The sequence below is a fragment of the Protopterus annectens genome, chromosome 6.part1 (assembly GCF_019279795.1).
Source record: "Protopterus annectens isolate FY-2018-M chromosome 6.part1, PAN1.0, whole genome shotgun sequence".
Classification (NCBI taxonomy): Eukaryota; Metazoa; Chordata; order Ceratodontiformes; family Protopteridae; genus Protopterus; species Protopterus annectens.
The window spans coordinates 508,572,135-508,587,931 of record NC_056738.1 but is presented as its reverse complement, the minus strand read 5'-3'; the positions used below and the strand labels follow the sequence as shown (position 1 = coordinate 508,587,931).

The following is a 15,797-nucleotide window of genomic DNA, read 5'->3' as shown; positions in this document are numbered from 1 at the left end:
CTAATGGAGCTAGGGCTATAGTAGAGGCCATGGTTCCCAGGAGTTTGAGCACTGTCTTTGCTTTGACCTTGTGTTGGGGAAGCAGGCTGTATATTTGTTGTCTTAGATTTTGCACTCTGTCTGAAGGAAGGCGTGCCATCATTGCGACTGTCTATTTCTGCGCCTATAAAAGTCACATATTGAGAGGGTGACAAGGCAGACTTTTTCCAATTTATAGTGATGCCTAGCTGAGTACAGATTTGGATGGTTGAATCCCTGGCTTGTAGAAGTAGATGCCTGGTGGTGGCAGTCAGGAGCCAGTCATCCAGGTACGGAAACACTTGGAATCCAAGTCGTCTCAAGTGAGCCGTTACTACCGCCATGCATTTGGTGAGCACCCTAGGGGCTGTGGTGAGACCAAAGGGCAGAGCACAAAATTGGTAATGACTGGCTCCCAGCCAGAAGCATAAATGACTCCTTGATGCTCTGTCCATTTTTATGTGGTAGTACACATCTTGGAGGACTATGGAGCACATCCAATTGTCTTTCCCTACTAGAGGGAAAATAGACTGTGGTGTTACCATTCGGAACTTGGACTTCTTCACTGCTTCGTTTAACTTGCTGAGATCAAAGATGGGCCTCCAGTCCCCTGTTCGTTTTTGGCTCTAAAAAGCATTAGGAGTACGTTCCAAATCCTATCTGGTCTGTGGGGATGGTTTGGATGACTCTCTTTTGAAGCAACTTTTGGACTTCTATAGTTGCTTGATCCCTGTGATTGGGTGGAACATCTGGGATTTTCTTGGTTAGATGAGGTGGAAAAGAGAAGGGTATGGAGTATCCTCTGGAAATTATCCTTAATACCCACTTGTCTTGTGTGATGTCGTGCCAGGCTTCTGGGTACAAGGATAAGCGATCCCCGACTGGCTCCAGAGAAGCACAGTTGGGCATCACTTCAGGAGCATTGACAGGGACATCCACAAAAAGAATTGTGGTCATCCTGGTTTTGCGGACCCCCCTTGCCTCTAGTGTGACATCTACCACTATTTCCTCCTCCTCTGCCTCTGAAGAAGGAATCACCTTGTGCGTCTGGGAAAAATCTCTGAGATTTCTTGAACCACATTTTCCCCCTCTCTGACCTTTAGGGTATGTTCTAGAAGGGATGGAAAAACGTACTCCCACGGCAGACTGAGTCTTTCCTTCCTGCTCGCATCTGGTGTGTCTTTTACCTTTGTTCCAAACAAAGAGGAACAGTCAATGGGGGCCATTGGTAAATGTAGATTTGAAGGGCTCCGCAAAATTACACAAATGCATCCAGGAATGTCTCCTAAGGAAAACTCCTGAACCCGCTGCCCTGCTCGCTCCATCTGCTGCTTAAGATATCAGCCTCATGGAGGAGTTAACAATAGAGTTTAAGGTGGACAACTGAGCAGTAACCTTCTCATGGACTCCTTCAGTTAAGGTACCTTGGAGAGTATCTCCCAGCTCTTTTAGGAGATCTCTTTGAAGCCTAGTAAAATGGGTGAGGTAATTCAGCGATCTGAATGTAAAAGCTGCTGAAAAAGGATAGTCTACGTGCTTCCTCTTGCAAGTTCTCTTCTGAGCGGGCTCCTCAGAAGGGTATTCTGGGGAGGTCTCGGAAGACTGGGGGCCACCAAAGGGGGGCTCCTAAGGCTGTGGGTCTCTGCTGTCAAGAGAGAAAGATGGTGCTGAGACAGAGGTTGGAGCTTGAGGGGGAAGAACATCGGTACCCTTGTGTAGAGCTGAAGATCTAGACAGCATGCTCCTCATCATCTCAAAGGCAGATCTCACTGGCTCCGAGGACACCATCGGTTCCGAGGAAGCAGAAGTAGCTCCCCGGCTCCAGAGGGATCGGCTCCAAGACAGATGTAGGATCTGAGCTCAGCCGAGCCGACACATCAAGAGGTAGGCTCGGAACCGAAGAAGTTCAGGTCCGAGTGTCCCCATTGGGGCCGACTGGTGAGCTTCGGCTCCTAGACACCAGGGACGGCACTGAAGGTGTCAGAGCGGAACTAGGCTCTGAACAAATGTTTCTTTCTTTTCTGAAGAAATGTCAAGCACAGTTCTTTATTTTGCCTCTGAAGAAAATGTACAAAAGTGACCAGACAAACTCCGTACTACTGTATCTGTTATACTTTATTTTCTCAGAACAAATTCTTGCCAAACAGTTAATTCTTGAGGCTGAAAATGGAAGGTCTGCATCAATAACTTCAACCGGCTCTGAAGGCCGAGGAGCCAAAGAGGTAGAAGTTTTGTCAATTTTGCCAACTTTTTCTGAAGGTCCTGATTTAGTAGTTGTAGGAGAATGTCTTTTCACCGACTTAACCTTCTCTTTTTTAGAAGAGGGAGACCTGGAGTGAGAAGAGGAAGAACTAGCTAAATCCTCCCCAAAGGAAGGTTTAAAGAGACCTTTCAAAATCAGTTTGTTCTTCCTTTCCTGGAGAACCCAGGAACTAAAAGAATGTCAAAAAGTACATGTCTCCTGTAGATGTATGGCGCCCAAACAATATGCACAAATACTATGCCCGTCAGTCAGGATCATATTTTGTGAGCATTTTAATCACTTCTTAAAACCTGAAGGTTTATGGTCTTTAGTTTCCTTAGACATAACTACCAGAACGACGACTATAAATGTAGACAGAAAATAAGAAGAGAGGACAAGGTCCTCTAACTTAAACGGGCCTAGCCCTGCTAGAGAAACAACACACAAGAGAGAAATGCAATAGAGGAGTAGATCCTCTAATTTAATTGGGCCTTGCCCTGCTGAACCAACAACACACAAGGGAGAAAGGCAACAGAGGACTAGGTCCTCTGACTTAAACAGGCCTAGCCCTGAACAGAGGGGTAGGTGAGATAGATAACTAGCAACAGGAAGGCAAAAAAGTTGGTCCTACCTAACAAATGGACCTAAGAAAGTTTAACAACAACTTTCACAAGAGAAAACAAAGGGATACCACTAAGGGAGCCCTGCAGAAGCGACGGCCAACAATTTAGCAACAACAATTTGCACAGAAACAATTTGCAATAAAACTGCAGAAAACACACACTAATTAACTACTTGCAAGTTAACAACAGTAAGTTATTAATACTAAGTTTACAATCAAAAAAGAACACTATCAATATTTGAAGAAAAATATACCAACTTAGCTATAGACAAGAAAGATAACACTTCTGAACTCGTAGAGCGGCAAACGAGATCTGGGGATTGTTACTAGTGCATTACGGGATACCTACCTTGCCACGAGCCAAGTTAGAGACTTCGAGCTTTGTAATCGGCCAAGTCAGAGCCGAGGATCGGCTCCAGACCCCATATGTAAGCATGAAGGCGAGATAGGACTACAGAACATCTCATGTTACCACCAGAGGGTATGCTAAGGATATACACCAACATTTTCCTAATGGTTGCCAGTATGATGGCTCTGTGATGGTCACTTATCTCATAGGGAATAAAAAGACCAAATGGATGGTGGGTGGCTGGTGGGTGGCTGATGGTTGTTAGTCAGGAGGTGGCAATAAATAAATAAACTAAATAAATAAATAACGAAATAAATGACGATTGTAGAAAATTATTAAAACTACAGTTGCTGGCTATTGATTATTGCCACTGTTCAAACTTTCCAGTAAAAAATGATGAGCCAATAAAAAACATATACTTGCCCTCCAACCTGTTATAGCAATACCTTTCAGACCTGTCTAAGATTATCACGGTTGTTCACGACACACACAAATGTTTGGCAAGCATCAACAAAATGACAGCTGTACTGTTCTGCTCAACACACAAACAGTTCTGTGTAGCAGGATTGCCAAAATATATCAACCCAACTTTATGTTACATTATTATGTGTACATGTATAAACAAAAGTATGTATAAAAGTATAATCTCTTACAATAATTGCAATTTGTGTTACAGAGTCTTAATAGCCAGAATAATAAATTTAATCACTTACACATTTTTATTTAAAATACAGTTTATTTTCCTTTTCTTTTTCCATACTCAGTATGCAGAATTATCTGCTATTGAGAGTTCCAACTTTCACTACACTACAAGGTGATATAATACCATTGTCCTTGCTTAGTTTAACTTTTGTTTAATGCTAATTTAAATTGGAAAATTCACTTGCCAGTCTCAACGGGGAATGCACTGAAAAATTGTTAATAAAATATATAAGAAAAACAAGTGGCAATTAATATTTAAATATGTGTATCAGAAAACAATGACTTTGACCTCACATATGTGACAGAAGAGGCTTTTTAATAGTTAAGAGGCAAAATGCCACTGGACTACAGACTTCTGTGCAGATCCTAAAAGAAAAACGTCGGTGTCATGGTCACTGTTAGTTTTCTTAGCTTGCACAAACCTATACTTAATGGCATTTTCAGAGTTCCTCTATAGTGATTTTTTTTTTTTTTGGCAAACCTGGTCATATTTTTACATACTGTCACAATGTATGTGGATTTATAACTTATTTTCCAAATCAAACTTTTTAGAAACTCAGATGCAACTTAATGGGAAAAAAATGCTAAATAAAATACACAACAGTGCTTCATTAATTCTGTTGCATTTTAATACTAAAGCACACAACAATTTCTGTCATGGCTTTTGATTAACTGAGCATTTTGTGTAGTGAGAAGAGGAAGAGCGGCCTACAGGATTTGATCTGCTAATGTTTGCCCACTTTGCAAAGAAATGTTACTGTGGAGTCTTTCCAGAGATTAGAGATGCTCCCAGTAGCCCATATTTTAGCACTCTGGTTTGGTTACATGTTCTCAGTAGACAAAGAAATGCTGACTACATGCTAGAGCAGTGCAGACTAGAGATAAAAGTATAATGGCCTTGAGGTACTCTAGCTGCTGTCCATCACAGCCTACTGCCTCACTGCCTGGTGTTTTTTCTCCTCCAGCTGTTTGCTTAGTGACATTAACATCTTGGAAACAAAATTCAGGGTGGTAACCAGTGAGATATGCTACGGCAGAGGAAGAAGAAGCAGAGGCAGTCACAGATTTAATTTTCAAAAATGTTAGTAAAAAGTGCCTATAGCATAACATGGACGCAAGTGTTCATTTGTGTGCAGAAACACCACAACACCTTAGTTATTATTTGTATTGTTCTTTGATGTTATGGGATACAAGTTCATTCCAAACGCCCTTAAGTCTACTGCTAATTCCTTCTTCTCAAGCTTACTAACATGAAAATATAGTTGTAAGACCACATCCCTCTGAACACACAAATTAAGGTAGGTTCCCCAAAGTCTGCAGCTGATGCAGTAATTGAAATGCAGGAGAAATGTCAGCCTCAGCCAGATACAATGGTCATCATTTTGGTACTAATTACAGTACTGGGAACAGACAATCTAATCAGTCTATTTGTTCTGTTAATGCATTTGTTAGTTAGGCTGGCCTATATGGCCTCTATATCTTCAACGTTTGGGCAGTACAAGTTGAATGAAAAAGAAAATATAAAAGGCCAGACTCTGGTCATGGTGAAATAATATACTATGCCTACTAACACAACTAGATTGGCATGCCTTGTAGCACAGAGCCACAAAATCATGGTGGAAGAATCCACTGGTAAAAGAATATATGGATATGTTTGCTAACCCATTACCTTGCTCTGCTTGGTAACAGACAGGTATTATTTATTTACTAGTTAGTATCCGAGTAGGTGGACTGGTCTAGAGATCATTATCATCCATGTTGGTGCAGCGGTAGCGTTGTTGCCTTACAGTAAGAGGTTCTCCCATTCGATTCTCGGCTGGAGTGCGGGCAGTACCTTCTGTGTAGAGTCTGCATGTCCTCCCCGCAGTTTGGTGGGCGTTTGAAAGACATGCGTAAATGGGAGTGCCTTTGCTGAAGGTTGAACGTCGAGCTGGCACCTCGGCGTTCGTGAAAATCTACTGCCAATCATTAGCGGACCGGAGTTCCGCTGTGGCAACCCCTAACCGGGAAAAGCTGAAAGACAACAACAACAACCCAGGCTCAGAGGTAAAACAGTGCAAGTAAACTGTTAAACTCTATAAAGTTATAATGTAGAATGCTAAGTAGTTCTTATACATTTCGAGTAAAGTAGCTGGTTTACATTAGTTTTTTTCAGTTTGCATGGTTTGCAATACAGTCTGTGTGCAATAAATAGTTACTTAAAGGTTTAAAACTGAATTTCCTTAAAAACAAACTCAAATGGAAATGAGTAAAAATAGAGATTACACAGACAGGCTTAGAGATTAAGAAGAGAACACGGGAGTATGAAATGATGATGGCAAAAGAAAAATGAGAGAGAGACTGTGAGCATTTTTAGAAATGTAAACATTTTTACAATATGTGTAAAGTATAAAAATGTCTAAAAATCAGTTAATGGTGTAAGACTTGAGAGAGAAAACATTATACCTCAAAAATAAATGCATTGATACACTTAAAACAAAATGAACAATTAAAATGTAAACATTTATGCTACAAACAGACAAAAAACAGCATCCATTAAGCCTTTGTTTTGTGCTGACTGGTCTTTACAGATATCAAAAAGGATGTTACCTCCTCAATCCTTTCCTCTAGTAAAATGACAGATTTGCTGACTGCAACAGGAATCCAAGGACCACGGTTTGGATGGTATTAGTTGTGGTTTTACCACATGCACTGTGATTCTCAGGAATACATACATGGCTTAGATCATTTGCAGGTTGCTTCATATACAATACTGTATATTTAGCACAAGGAGACAATCATCTAAGTAGTAAAACAGAGGCACTACTAAAACTATTAAATGATCAAAGACAGGAACTTACCATATGGTGAATGTCCTAGTTTCTAAGGTGTGATCAAAGGAGAGAGATATGAAACTAAAAATGATGCCTAACTAATCAGAAGCTTTGATGCCTATTTTAATTTACCTTTATTATTGGAATATGAATGCAACCATTCTCCATGTAAAGAATTATCACCCAGAAATCCTTGTTCGTTAAAGACAATAGACTGTTAAATGAAAACACTCATTTAGGTTGCTTTAGTCTTCTCAATATCTACACTGTTGCTGGATTTCTGGAGATGATGATGAACTCTGAATGAAAGACCTTTCCATGAGATCAGCACAGGGAATCTGAATTGTTTACTGTGCATAAAATCCACCCATTTGTTGTTGTGGTATGAAGTCTGGACCAGATATTATGCAAGGCATACTTCTTTAATTACCTCCAGTATCTATCTGCAAGAAGATATTTTATTGAATGATGAAATGTTGAGATTTCCTTCTATTTTAACATAGTTGGGAGAGAGTGCAATCTGAGATACAGGGTGCTGACAGTCGTTATGGAGTTCTAGAAACCTTCAGTTGGAACATGCTTACGAGAAAATTTGTAAATGCAAAGAATAAGGGGGAATGACTGAGACAACATATTGCTCATACATGATGTGATACTGCCCTTTTACTCCAAAACCAATTAAGTCATCGACTGCTTTCCCCTAGCAGGACCCCCCCCCCTGCATAAACACAAACTATACAGGCAGTTTAGACAATCGCCAAATCATCTATTGGCATGTCTCTGGGATGTGACAGGAAGTGGGGAAACTCTAATGAAAACTCAGATACACAAATGACAAAACAAAAACTCCACACAATTAAAAAAAAAAAAATATCACAAAGATCAGAAATAGAAAACTAAGGATTGTGAGGTGTTAACAATAACCACGCTGTGCTACCTACTGTAAACATGATACGGCTATAAAGCAAACATTGTGCTGTGAATAACACTAAATACATCAGTACCTGGTAAGCATGAGCAGTGAGAATAACTATTATTAAAAAAAATTGTTATTAGCTATATCCTGGAGTAAACAAAGTAATAACACTCCAAACGTACATTACCCACATATGAAGGCAAATCTAGTAGATATTAATCAGTCAATTCACTGCAGAAAGAAAGCCTAGTATCTAGTGCTAATGCAAACTGCCTGATGGTGTAATTATGTGCTTGTGAAGCACATTGAGATAAGCAGTGTACTTCATCCTCCAATCACACCTTCAGATATTGTAAAACAAAGTCTAGAATGCACCACTGCTTATCTATCCTGCAAGTACCCATCTCAAGCAAGAGAGTTTCTTTAAATGTTTACAGTCTAATTACCTATTTTTTATCATTTCCTCTACTGGATATAGGGGTGCCATAAGCTATGCATTCGCTTGTGGGAACAGCCCCATTCTTAAGACCTGTATAATGCACTGCATCCTTCATATACAACTCATGTCCATTTGATTTCCTGCCTATGACAACTGGACAATCCGCAGCATCCAGTGCTATTTTTACTTTCTCCTTGTCTCTCACTCATTCAGGGGATCATTCCATGTAAGGATTCAACGTCTTTCAGTCACCAGCAACTCTGACCATATCCTTGCCTGTCAGTGATAACAGGACCAATATCTAAGGCCAGTACAACAATCGGAATTATGACAGAGCTGTCTCATGTTCATACATGATGTTGATGTGAATGATCAATCCTGAAGGTGTGCACTGCATGGTATCAACATGGCAAGTTACATGCTTAAAGAGAAGCCCAGTTCACAAATAAACATCTCTTGCTTTAATGTATAGGGGAGCTATGCAGGGGCAGTTTCCTAGTACTGGGAAAAGTAATTGGTGAACACAGTACCACTAGACATTAGGAACTACTTTAGTCTGTAAGAACATGTTAATGATTAAGTGAAGAAGCACCATGACTACTCATCAGTGAATAAGCAGGTGTCACTACACGCCAAGGAATGTAACAGGGCATGAAGAGTGCTGGCACCTATCATAAAATAATTCAAGTATTAGCACACGTGTGATCAAAGGATGAAAGAGCAGTTACTAGATACAAGCATATGTGTTAAACTACCATGATGGACGACTGAACCGCATAAGTGAAAGGTACTGATACATATCAAATTGCACAACTATTTGTGAGCAAATAGGTGAATGATGTAGCATGTTTCATTGTTAACAAAGAAGAGTTTCTCTACCTCTCTCATGGGTAATGAATGGCAATGAAAAGATATTTGTTGAAATGACAGTCTAATTGAGGTGGCAATTTTATGGGAATATGTTAACAGAGGTGCACAGAAAAGGTAGACTTGGTGTAGCTACAAGACAGAGAACTCCCCTCTTCTCTATGACTGTGTAACCTCAGAATTAGTATATTTAAGTTCAAGATGTGCGGTGGCAGTCCACCCCCCCCCCCCCCGCCAAAATGCCAGAGGCATTACTATTGTCTGTCAAAAGCAAACTGGTAAGTAGAATTTATATTTGTTAATTTCAATGACTATAAATTATGCATCCATTTTACTAGCAATCTTACACCCTCCCATGATGCAAAAATGAACACAATAAAGACAGCTCTAGACACCATTTTTCCTGACACAAATTTGTATCACTACAGCAGTATGCATACCTCTCAACCTGCAGACATTGACAATAAGGGTACAAAGTCCCTTGAAAAGAAGGTACATCAAACTAAAAAAATGGACATCTAATTACCATAACATTTGAATCCCATATAGCACATAATAGTTCCAACTTCCAGTGGGGATGAAGGACATTACAGAGTAACACATTTCAAAACAGAAAGTGACAAAAATGATGGAAATATACAAGTGTTTTATCAAAAAGACAGTGTGATCTGTAGACTTTAATGAACTGGATTGCAAAAATTCTATCACACAAGGTTTATTTTTGCTTCAGAAAAAGGAAGTTGTTAGATGTGCTTAGACTTTCTTTAAATTACCACTAGTATGTTGGTCATGTAGTGTAGTTTTCTGTGTACTATATAGCTTAAAAGTCATGTGATGAGTGGGATTCAAAAATAGTGTGAAGGGGTAAATTAAGCCTGAAAATAGGGCTATACCTTCAAAAACAGTGGCATTCTGTGCAGGGGTAAATCATGACTGAAAATGGGGACATTCTGTGCAGAGGTAAATCAGGCCTGAAAATAAGGGCATTCTATGCAGGGGTAAATCAGGCTTGAAAATAGGATGGTTGACAGTCGTGGTATGGAGGGAGGAAACTTACATTTTTATAGCTGTTGAGATTTATTATTGCATTAGTCTATTGTTTTAAGTCTATGAATAGTCAACATTTCTAAACTAGGGCCTAAAACTGGTTTCTGTATTATCAAAAGTATTCACAGTGACCAAAGCTACACTTGGCAAATATAAATATATACTATTTCACAGATATTCGTCCTCATTCATTATAGTTCTGTGGGATCATTCAGTACTGTCTATGGTAATTTTTTAGCATTTGATTAGCATGGTCTTACACTTCACCACAATTTATATACAGAACTCTAAAAATAGTTCAAGTAAAAGCATTTACAATTCATGATGACAATCTCTACTGCTTCAGTGATTCCATACTACTAATTCTAACAAGTTAGCCATGTAGAAAATTGACCGTACAGACAAGAAAAAGATTAAATGCAGTTTTTATATCAACATTTATTTTGGTTCATTTAAAAAATATATAATCTGCTGCACTAAATTTCATTATTTGAACAGGTACATAATTCTCCAACCAAGAAAAAAACAACTCATGCTTGTTTTCAGTGATTGAGTTACATATACATATTGTGCACAGATACTTCAGTAACTGTTTATTTCAACAAGACATTACAACTGAGTGAAACACTCATCATAAAACAATATATTTACCCATGTCTCTCCATATTCACCATTTCTGGGTTATACCACTACCTTTCATGCATCCAGCTGATTAAAAAGATCCACAAGCAAGGATTAACTCCTTACCTGCTAGGAGACAGGCTGTGTGAGGTAGCTGACACCCTTACATCCCCCTACATGGAGATGAAGAAATTCAGGCTATAGGAAAGGGAAGACTTTCAAATATTTGGATCTGTGGTCACATAAAATTAATTATAACAATATAGAAGCAGAGAAGATATAGCAAGACAAGATGTCCTTGTTCTATTGGTCTTTTCTGTAGTGAGCAGCTTAGATTAGCCTCTTCCATTAGCACCAGCTGTGCTGAAGTTAGCATCCATCACTCCCTGTATATTAAGTTAGCATTCACGCATCCTCTGTACATCAATGCTGGTGTACTACTGACCTACACAATACATTTCATAGGCTGTAGAATCATCTTGCCACTAAGACACCAAACATCTCCAAACAACCAAAACATAACACAAGCACATGACAGCATGTACTAACCCTGATATAAAATAAAGTGGACAGAGGGTGGGGGTCCCCACTGGACAGAGAGAACCATGAAGTCAGACTTCCATTTATGGTGACTGCCTCACACCAACATACTCTATAACTTCCTCACTTCTTCCTCAGTGGATTAATTACTCATGGGTAGAAAACCAACATATGAATGCTCAAAGAGAGGGTACCCCTACTAACAATACAACATCCCTAGACTTGTACTGCACCCAAAAGTTATTATAAAAAAAATCACCCCCCCCCAAAAAAAATATAAAAACGCATCAGGCTGCATTGTGTAACAATCAATATATATACCCCAATAAATGCTGAACATAGGAGCACAGGAAGAAAAGCTACCCTGTATTACTTATTAAAGTCTTTAAAATCTGTAGCCAAAGTGGAGGCCATACACCTTGACCTGTAATACCCCCAAATGTTAGTCACTAATCTACTTCTCCCAGACTGTCTAGTTCAAAAGGATTAACTCTGAGGAGTCATTACTATTAAAGGAGAATTTTGTACCACATTCCCCTTATTCATTGCTCTCCAACACCACATAAAGATAACCAGGCAATGTTTCTTTCAACTTCCCTAAGTTCTAAAGCTCCTGAATAAGGATCTAGCATTACCTTCTAAAAGGACTCCTGCAGAAACAACAATTTTCCTAATTTTAGGCTCATCATTATTTGGATAAGGCTGACCCTTAACCAAGTCTGCCCTTTAACCATTCCCTCAACAATGCCATATTTAAATGTAACAGGTCAAGTTATAAGTACATGAATGAAAAAAGCACAACAAAGGTTGTTGTACCTCATCATTTTACTTCAACAGCAAGTAAAACAGATGCTTCAAAGTCTTCATATTCAGAGATACTAAATGCTTTAACTTTTCTGTCTTGTGTCAACTATCATCAGAAAGAGTATTTTAACTTTTTTGCAGGAGATAGGTCCACTTGATCTAAGAGGAGGGGAGAGATTTAAGCCAACAGCCACATACTTTTGGCATGCTATACTACCTCTCCAAAAGGGTTAGAAAACATTGGAAGTAACACTGTGATCCTTAAAACAGACTGCATTTAAGGCCTTAACATATTTATTTACATAAGTCAGCAAAATAATATAAGATGTAGAAAAAGACAATTCTGTTCATCAATAAGAGAGTCCATTCTTTGGATTTCTGAACAGAAATGCAACATATATTCAGACAGAAATCACAGAAAAACATTAACATTAACATCCTGAACTGAATTCAAGAATCCATTTGTCTCTTCAATCTTCTATTTCATCATATCCTTGAAAATTAAGACCTCCGTATTCCATCCAGGACAGAAATGATGACAAGTTTATGTTTTGAAGCAATGTGTTTATTTAAAGCCAACAAAAATCTAATTTATTTTATAAAAAAGTCTGTGACATGTTTTCAGATTAAACTTATATGTGCAAGAAAATTTGGGGACAAAAGTTTAATTCCCCTTATGCTGTGCAGATTTAATTCCTTCACTGCCAGAAGTCGAGGCAGTTACACTTACTCCTTCATAAAGGATATTACAGTGAATCAAAAAGTTGCAACATAGTGCTGCTCAAACTGCTAAAGATTCCTTTTGGTTCCTGCACAGAAGTAATGCCAGGGGCCATGTTTTCTTTTAAGACTTTGTGTTTTTTTATACTTTAACTGTTCAGACATTTTAATAAACATTCTTTGCAATAAACAAGAAAAACAGAGCCAGGTATAAGGAAATCATCTTGCACTGCCACCACTGCAAGGCGACTAGGAAGAACATTAGAACATCGTACCTTCAAATGGCAGTTAGTAATAAACAGTACAACTGCACTATGGGACAAGCAAGCCTTTTATACCTCCAAACAAAGAAGCATTTTATACTATAAGAAGCAGAAGTATAAGCAGTATTTCCATTTTGTACCTCTGCAGGTAAGTACCAAGAATAACGGCTCCATAATGAAATGTTAGCAACTGAAATGTCAAGTGCCAACAGACCAACAAAAAAAGATCGAAAACTCATAACAGCAAATCTCTAACATTGCTCTTATAAAAAAAATTTTTGCAGGAGGGCAAGGTCCCTACACACTCTGATGCAGGGGGTGGAGCATCTCCATAACCCCCACACTTTTGTATACTAACTCCATCACCATACCTTGAAGAAAAGGGAATGATCTTGGAAATGGCCATCTCGGTGTATATATGTCTGCTCTATCAACCATTCAGCCTGTGTGTTGAAGGGACATGCTGTAGCAGGTCCTGACATTTCAAACAGTTACCAGGAATAACACTAAATAAAAGCTGGTATTTCTTGCAACTAATGGCAAGTACTAGGAACAGGAAAGAACTGCACTCTATTCTAACAAATACGTACAAATCTAAACGATGACCTTTTATCCTGTAAACTATGAAAGACTAGAAATCACACAGATACTTGGATCATACTTTTGTCAAGGCATAGACTAAATGAACAGTTACTAATATGCATAGTCACATTTGTGGGCTACTTTAGCCAATTCGATTAGCTACCATTTTCTGCGTCCTCTGATGATAAAGTCTCTATATGCACTGAAGCCACTCAGCCAGAATTCCTTCTTATGTTGACCAGCCGCTAATGACATCAGCACAGGGATTCTGGTGATAGCAGCAGCCAGTTACACCAATTCTGACTCATACTACAACAGGGATGATTTCACAGTGAAACGTGAACAGCTGTGATCCACTGTTGAAGTGTACTTTTTTAGATACCTATTGGGCTGATTCTTTGTTATTTTCTAATGGCATCACAGTACACAGACTTGGAAGCAAGTCAGCATCCGCTACCACTTAGGAGTATTGTAGGGAGAAGATTAAAAAAAAAATCACAACACAATGCAGTCGAATCATTCTGTGATTCTAAAACATTTACCAAATGAGAACTAGGAAGCAGATGTAACCCACAGCTCAGTAGCACTGGAACAATTGGAGGTGTCTCACTTTAAACCTGTTAAGTGTCTGATGCAGAATTCATTCATAATTTAAAATAAACAGAAAGTGATAGCAATGAAAGTGTACAAAACCTGCTCAGCACATACATGGACTGCAGCATATCAGCAGTACAAATCACTAGTCACACACCCCCCCACAGTTGCTTAATATTCACACTGCAGTTTTCTACGGAAACACAGTTACTACATTACTATACTGATGATCAAAACATTGATCAGTAAAATTAAAAGAAAAATAGTGCAGCAGAAAAGTAAGTTAGATGATCGGTACCATTGTCTCACAGAGGAATTATGACAGTGATTCTCTTTAGAAGCACACAAATCAAAGAAGAATGTTTGCCTGTAAAATTTGTAGACCTGTGGTGATGTCACATCAGAGATGAGAACAGTCAACAGAGAATGATGAACTAATTCCATGGATTTCTGCATGCATAGAAAGGAAAAACTAAAAAGTAATAAAGTAACACTAATAAAAACAGGGAAGACGCCATGCAAATGGGAAACAAGACAGTCTGAAAATGTGAATGCGCACTTTAAGGGATTTATACTTAGAATCAGGAAAATGAATATAAACAGACTTTCAAGCAGAAAATGGTCTGCTGACCATAACTGGATGAGCAAAGTAAACTGATCTGTAAAACCAACAAAAGCGGAAAGGATAAATGGTTTACTTAAAATAATGGCAAAAGTCCAAAAACACATACAAAGTGAACCAAAGCCATGACCTGTAAAACCACTTCCTTTAACATAGATGGACTCTTACTCCTCCTTCCAGGAATGGCATTCACATCACAGGAAGCCTATGGGTTAAGGAAGGGGAATCATTGCAATGGAATTTTTTTCAGACAGCTGGGGCCCCTAAGGTAGTAATATAACCCAGAAGTAATGAATTCAGACAGTAGGGAAGGAAATATTTACATAAATTAAAAATCAAACTGTTTAGAGGCTGCCTGTGATACACGGCTAAGCTAGCCTAGTAAGACCCAGAGTCGAGTCTTACCTGTCAGCAGTTGTGGGTTGCGGAGCACGTTTCTTGTTAACTTTAGCATACAGTCCATCCAGGTCGTTCTGCTCTGTGATGACCTCCCTCTGATAATGTATGGCCTGAGGTGAGTGTTGTATGATGCCCTGGGATGGTGGCATTTCCCTGAAGTTGTTCACTCTGGCATAGTCCGGATCAAACTCATCATCTTCCATGTCCTGCAGCATGGAGTAATCCACTTGCTCTCTTGCCTGTTTCTCTCGCAATGCCTGATGCTTGGCTTCTATCCTGGATATGTTTAAAAAAATGCATGAACATACGCAATGGGAAATCTTGCATGTAAATAAGAAAAAGGTCTACCTAATATAACAAATTCTTGTCAATTAAAGTACATAAGCAGCTACCTAATAAGGACTATAAAAGAAAGCATAAACATACAGTGTTACTCACTCTAACAGGAGATCTCTGATACAGTCCCTTATAAAAAGTTGTGTATTAAGATAATACCGCTCATGACCACAGCAGTTACCTTCCTTCTGTGTCTAACTATCATTTATTTTTGTATACTTTAATGCTTTACATAAGATAATATGACAGACTACTTCCTGCCATAGTGCTTCTGCTGCCAATAAAGTAAGCACCCACTGCA

The 15,797-nt window shown here is 38.9% G+C and overlaps 1 protein-coding gene across 1 annotated transcript in view; it reads right to left on the bottom strand.

Moving 5' to 3' along the window:
* Window positions 1-15,797, bottom strand: part of PARD3B (par-3 family cell polarity regulator beta) — a 5,075,916-nt gene that overhangs the window by 1,205,818 nt on the left and 3,854,301 nt on the right. The window contains exon 24 of the mRNA XM_044075955.1: window positions 15,167-15,436. Coding sequence (XP_043931890.1) covers window positions 15,167-15,436 — 270 coding nt within the window. The remainder of the gene's footprint in view (window positions 1-15,166; window positions 15,437-15,797) is intronic.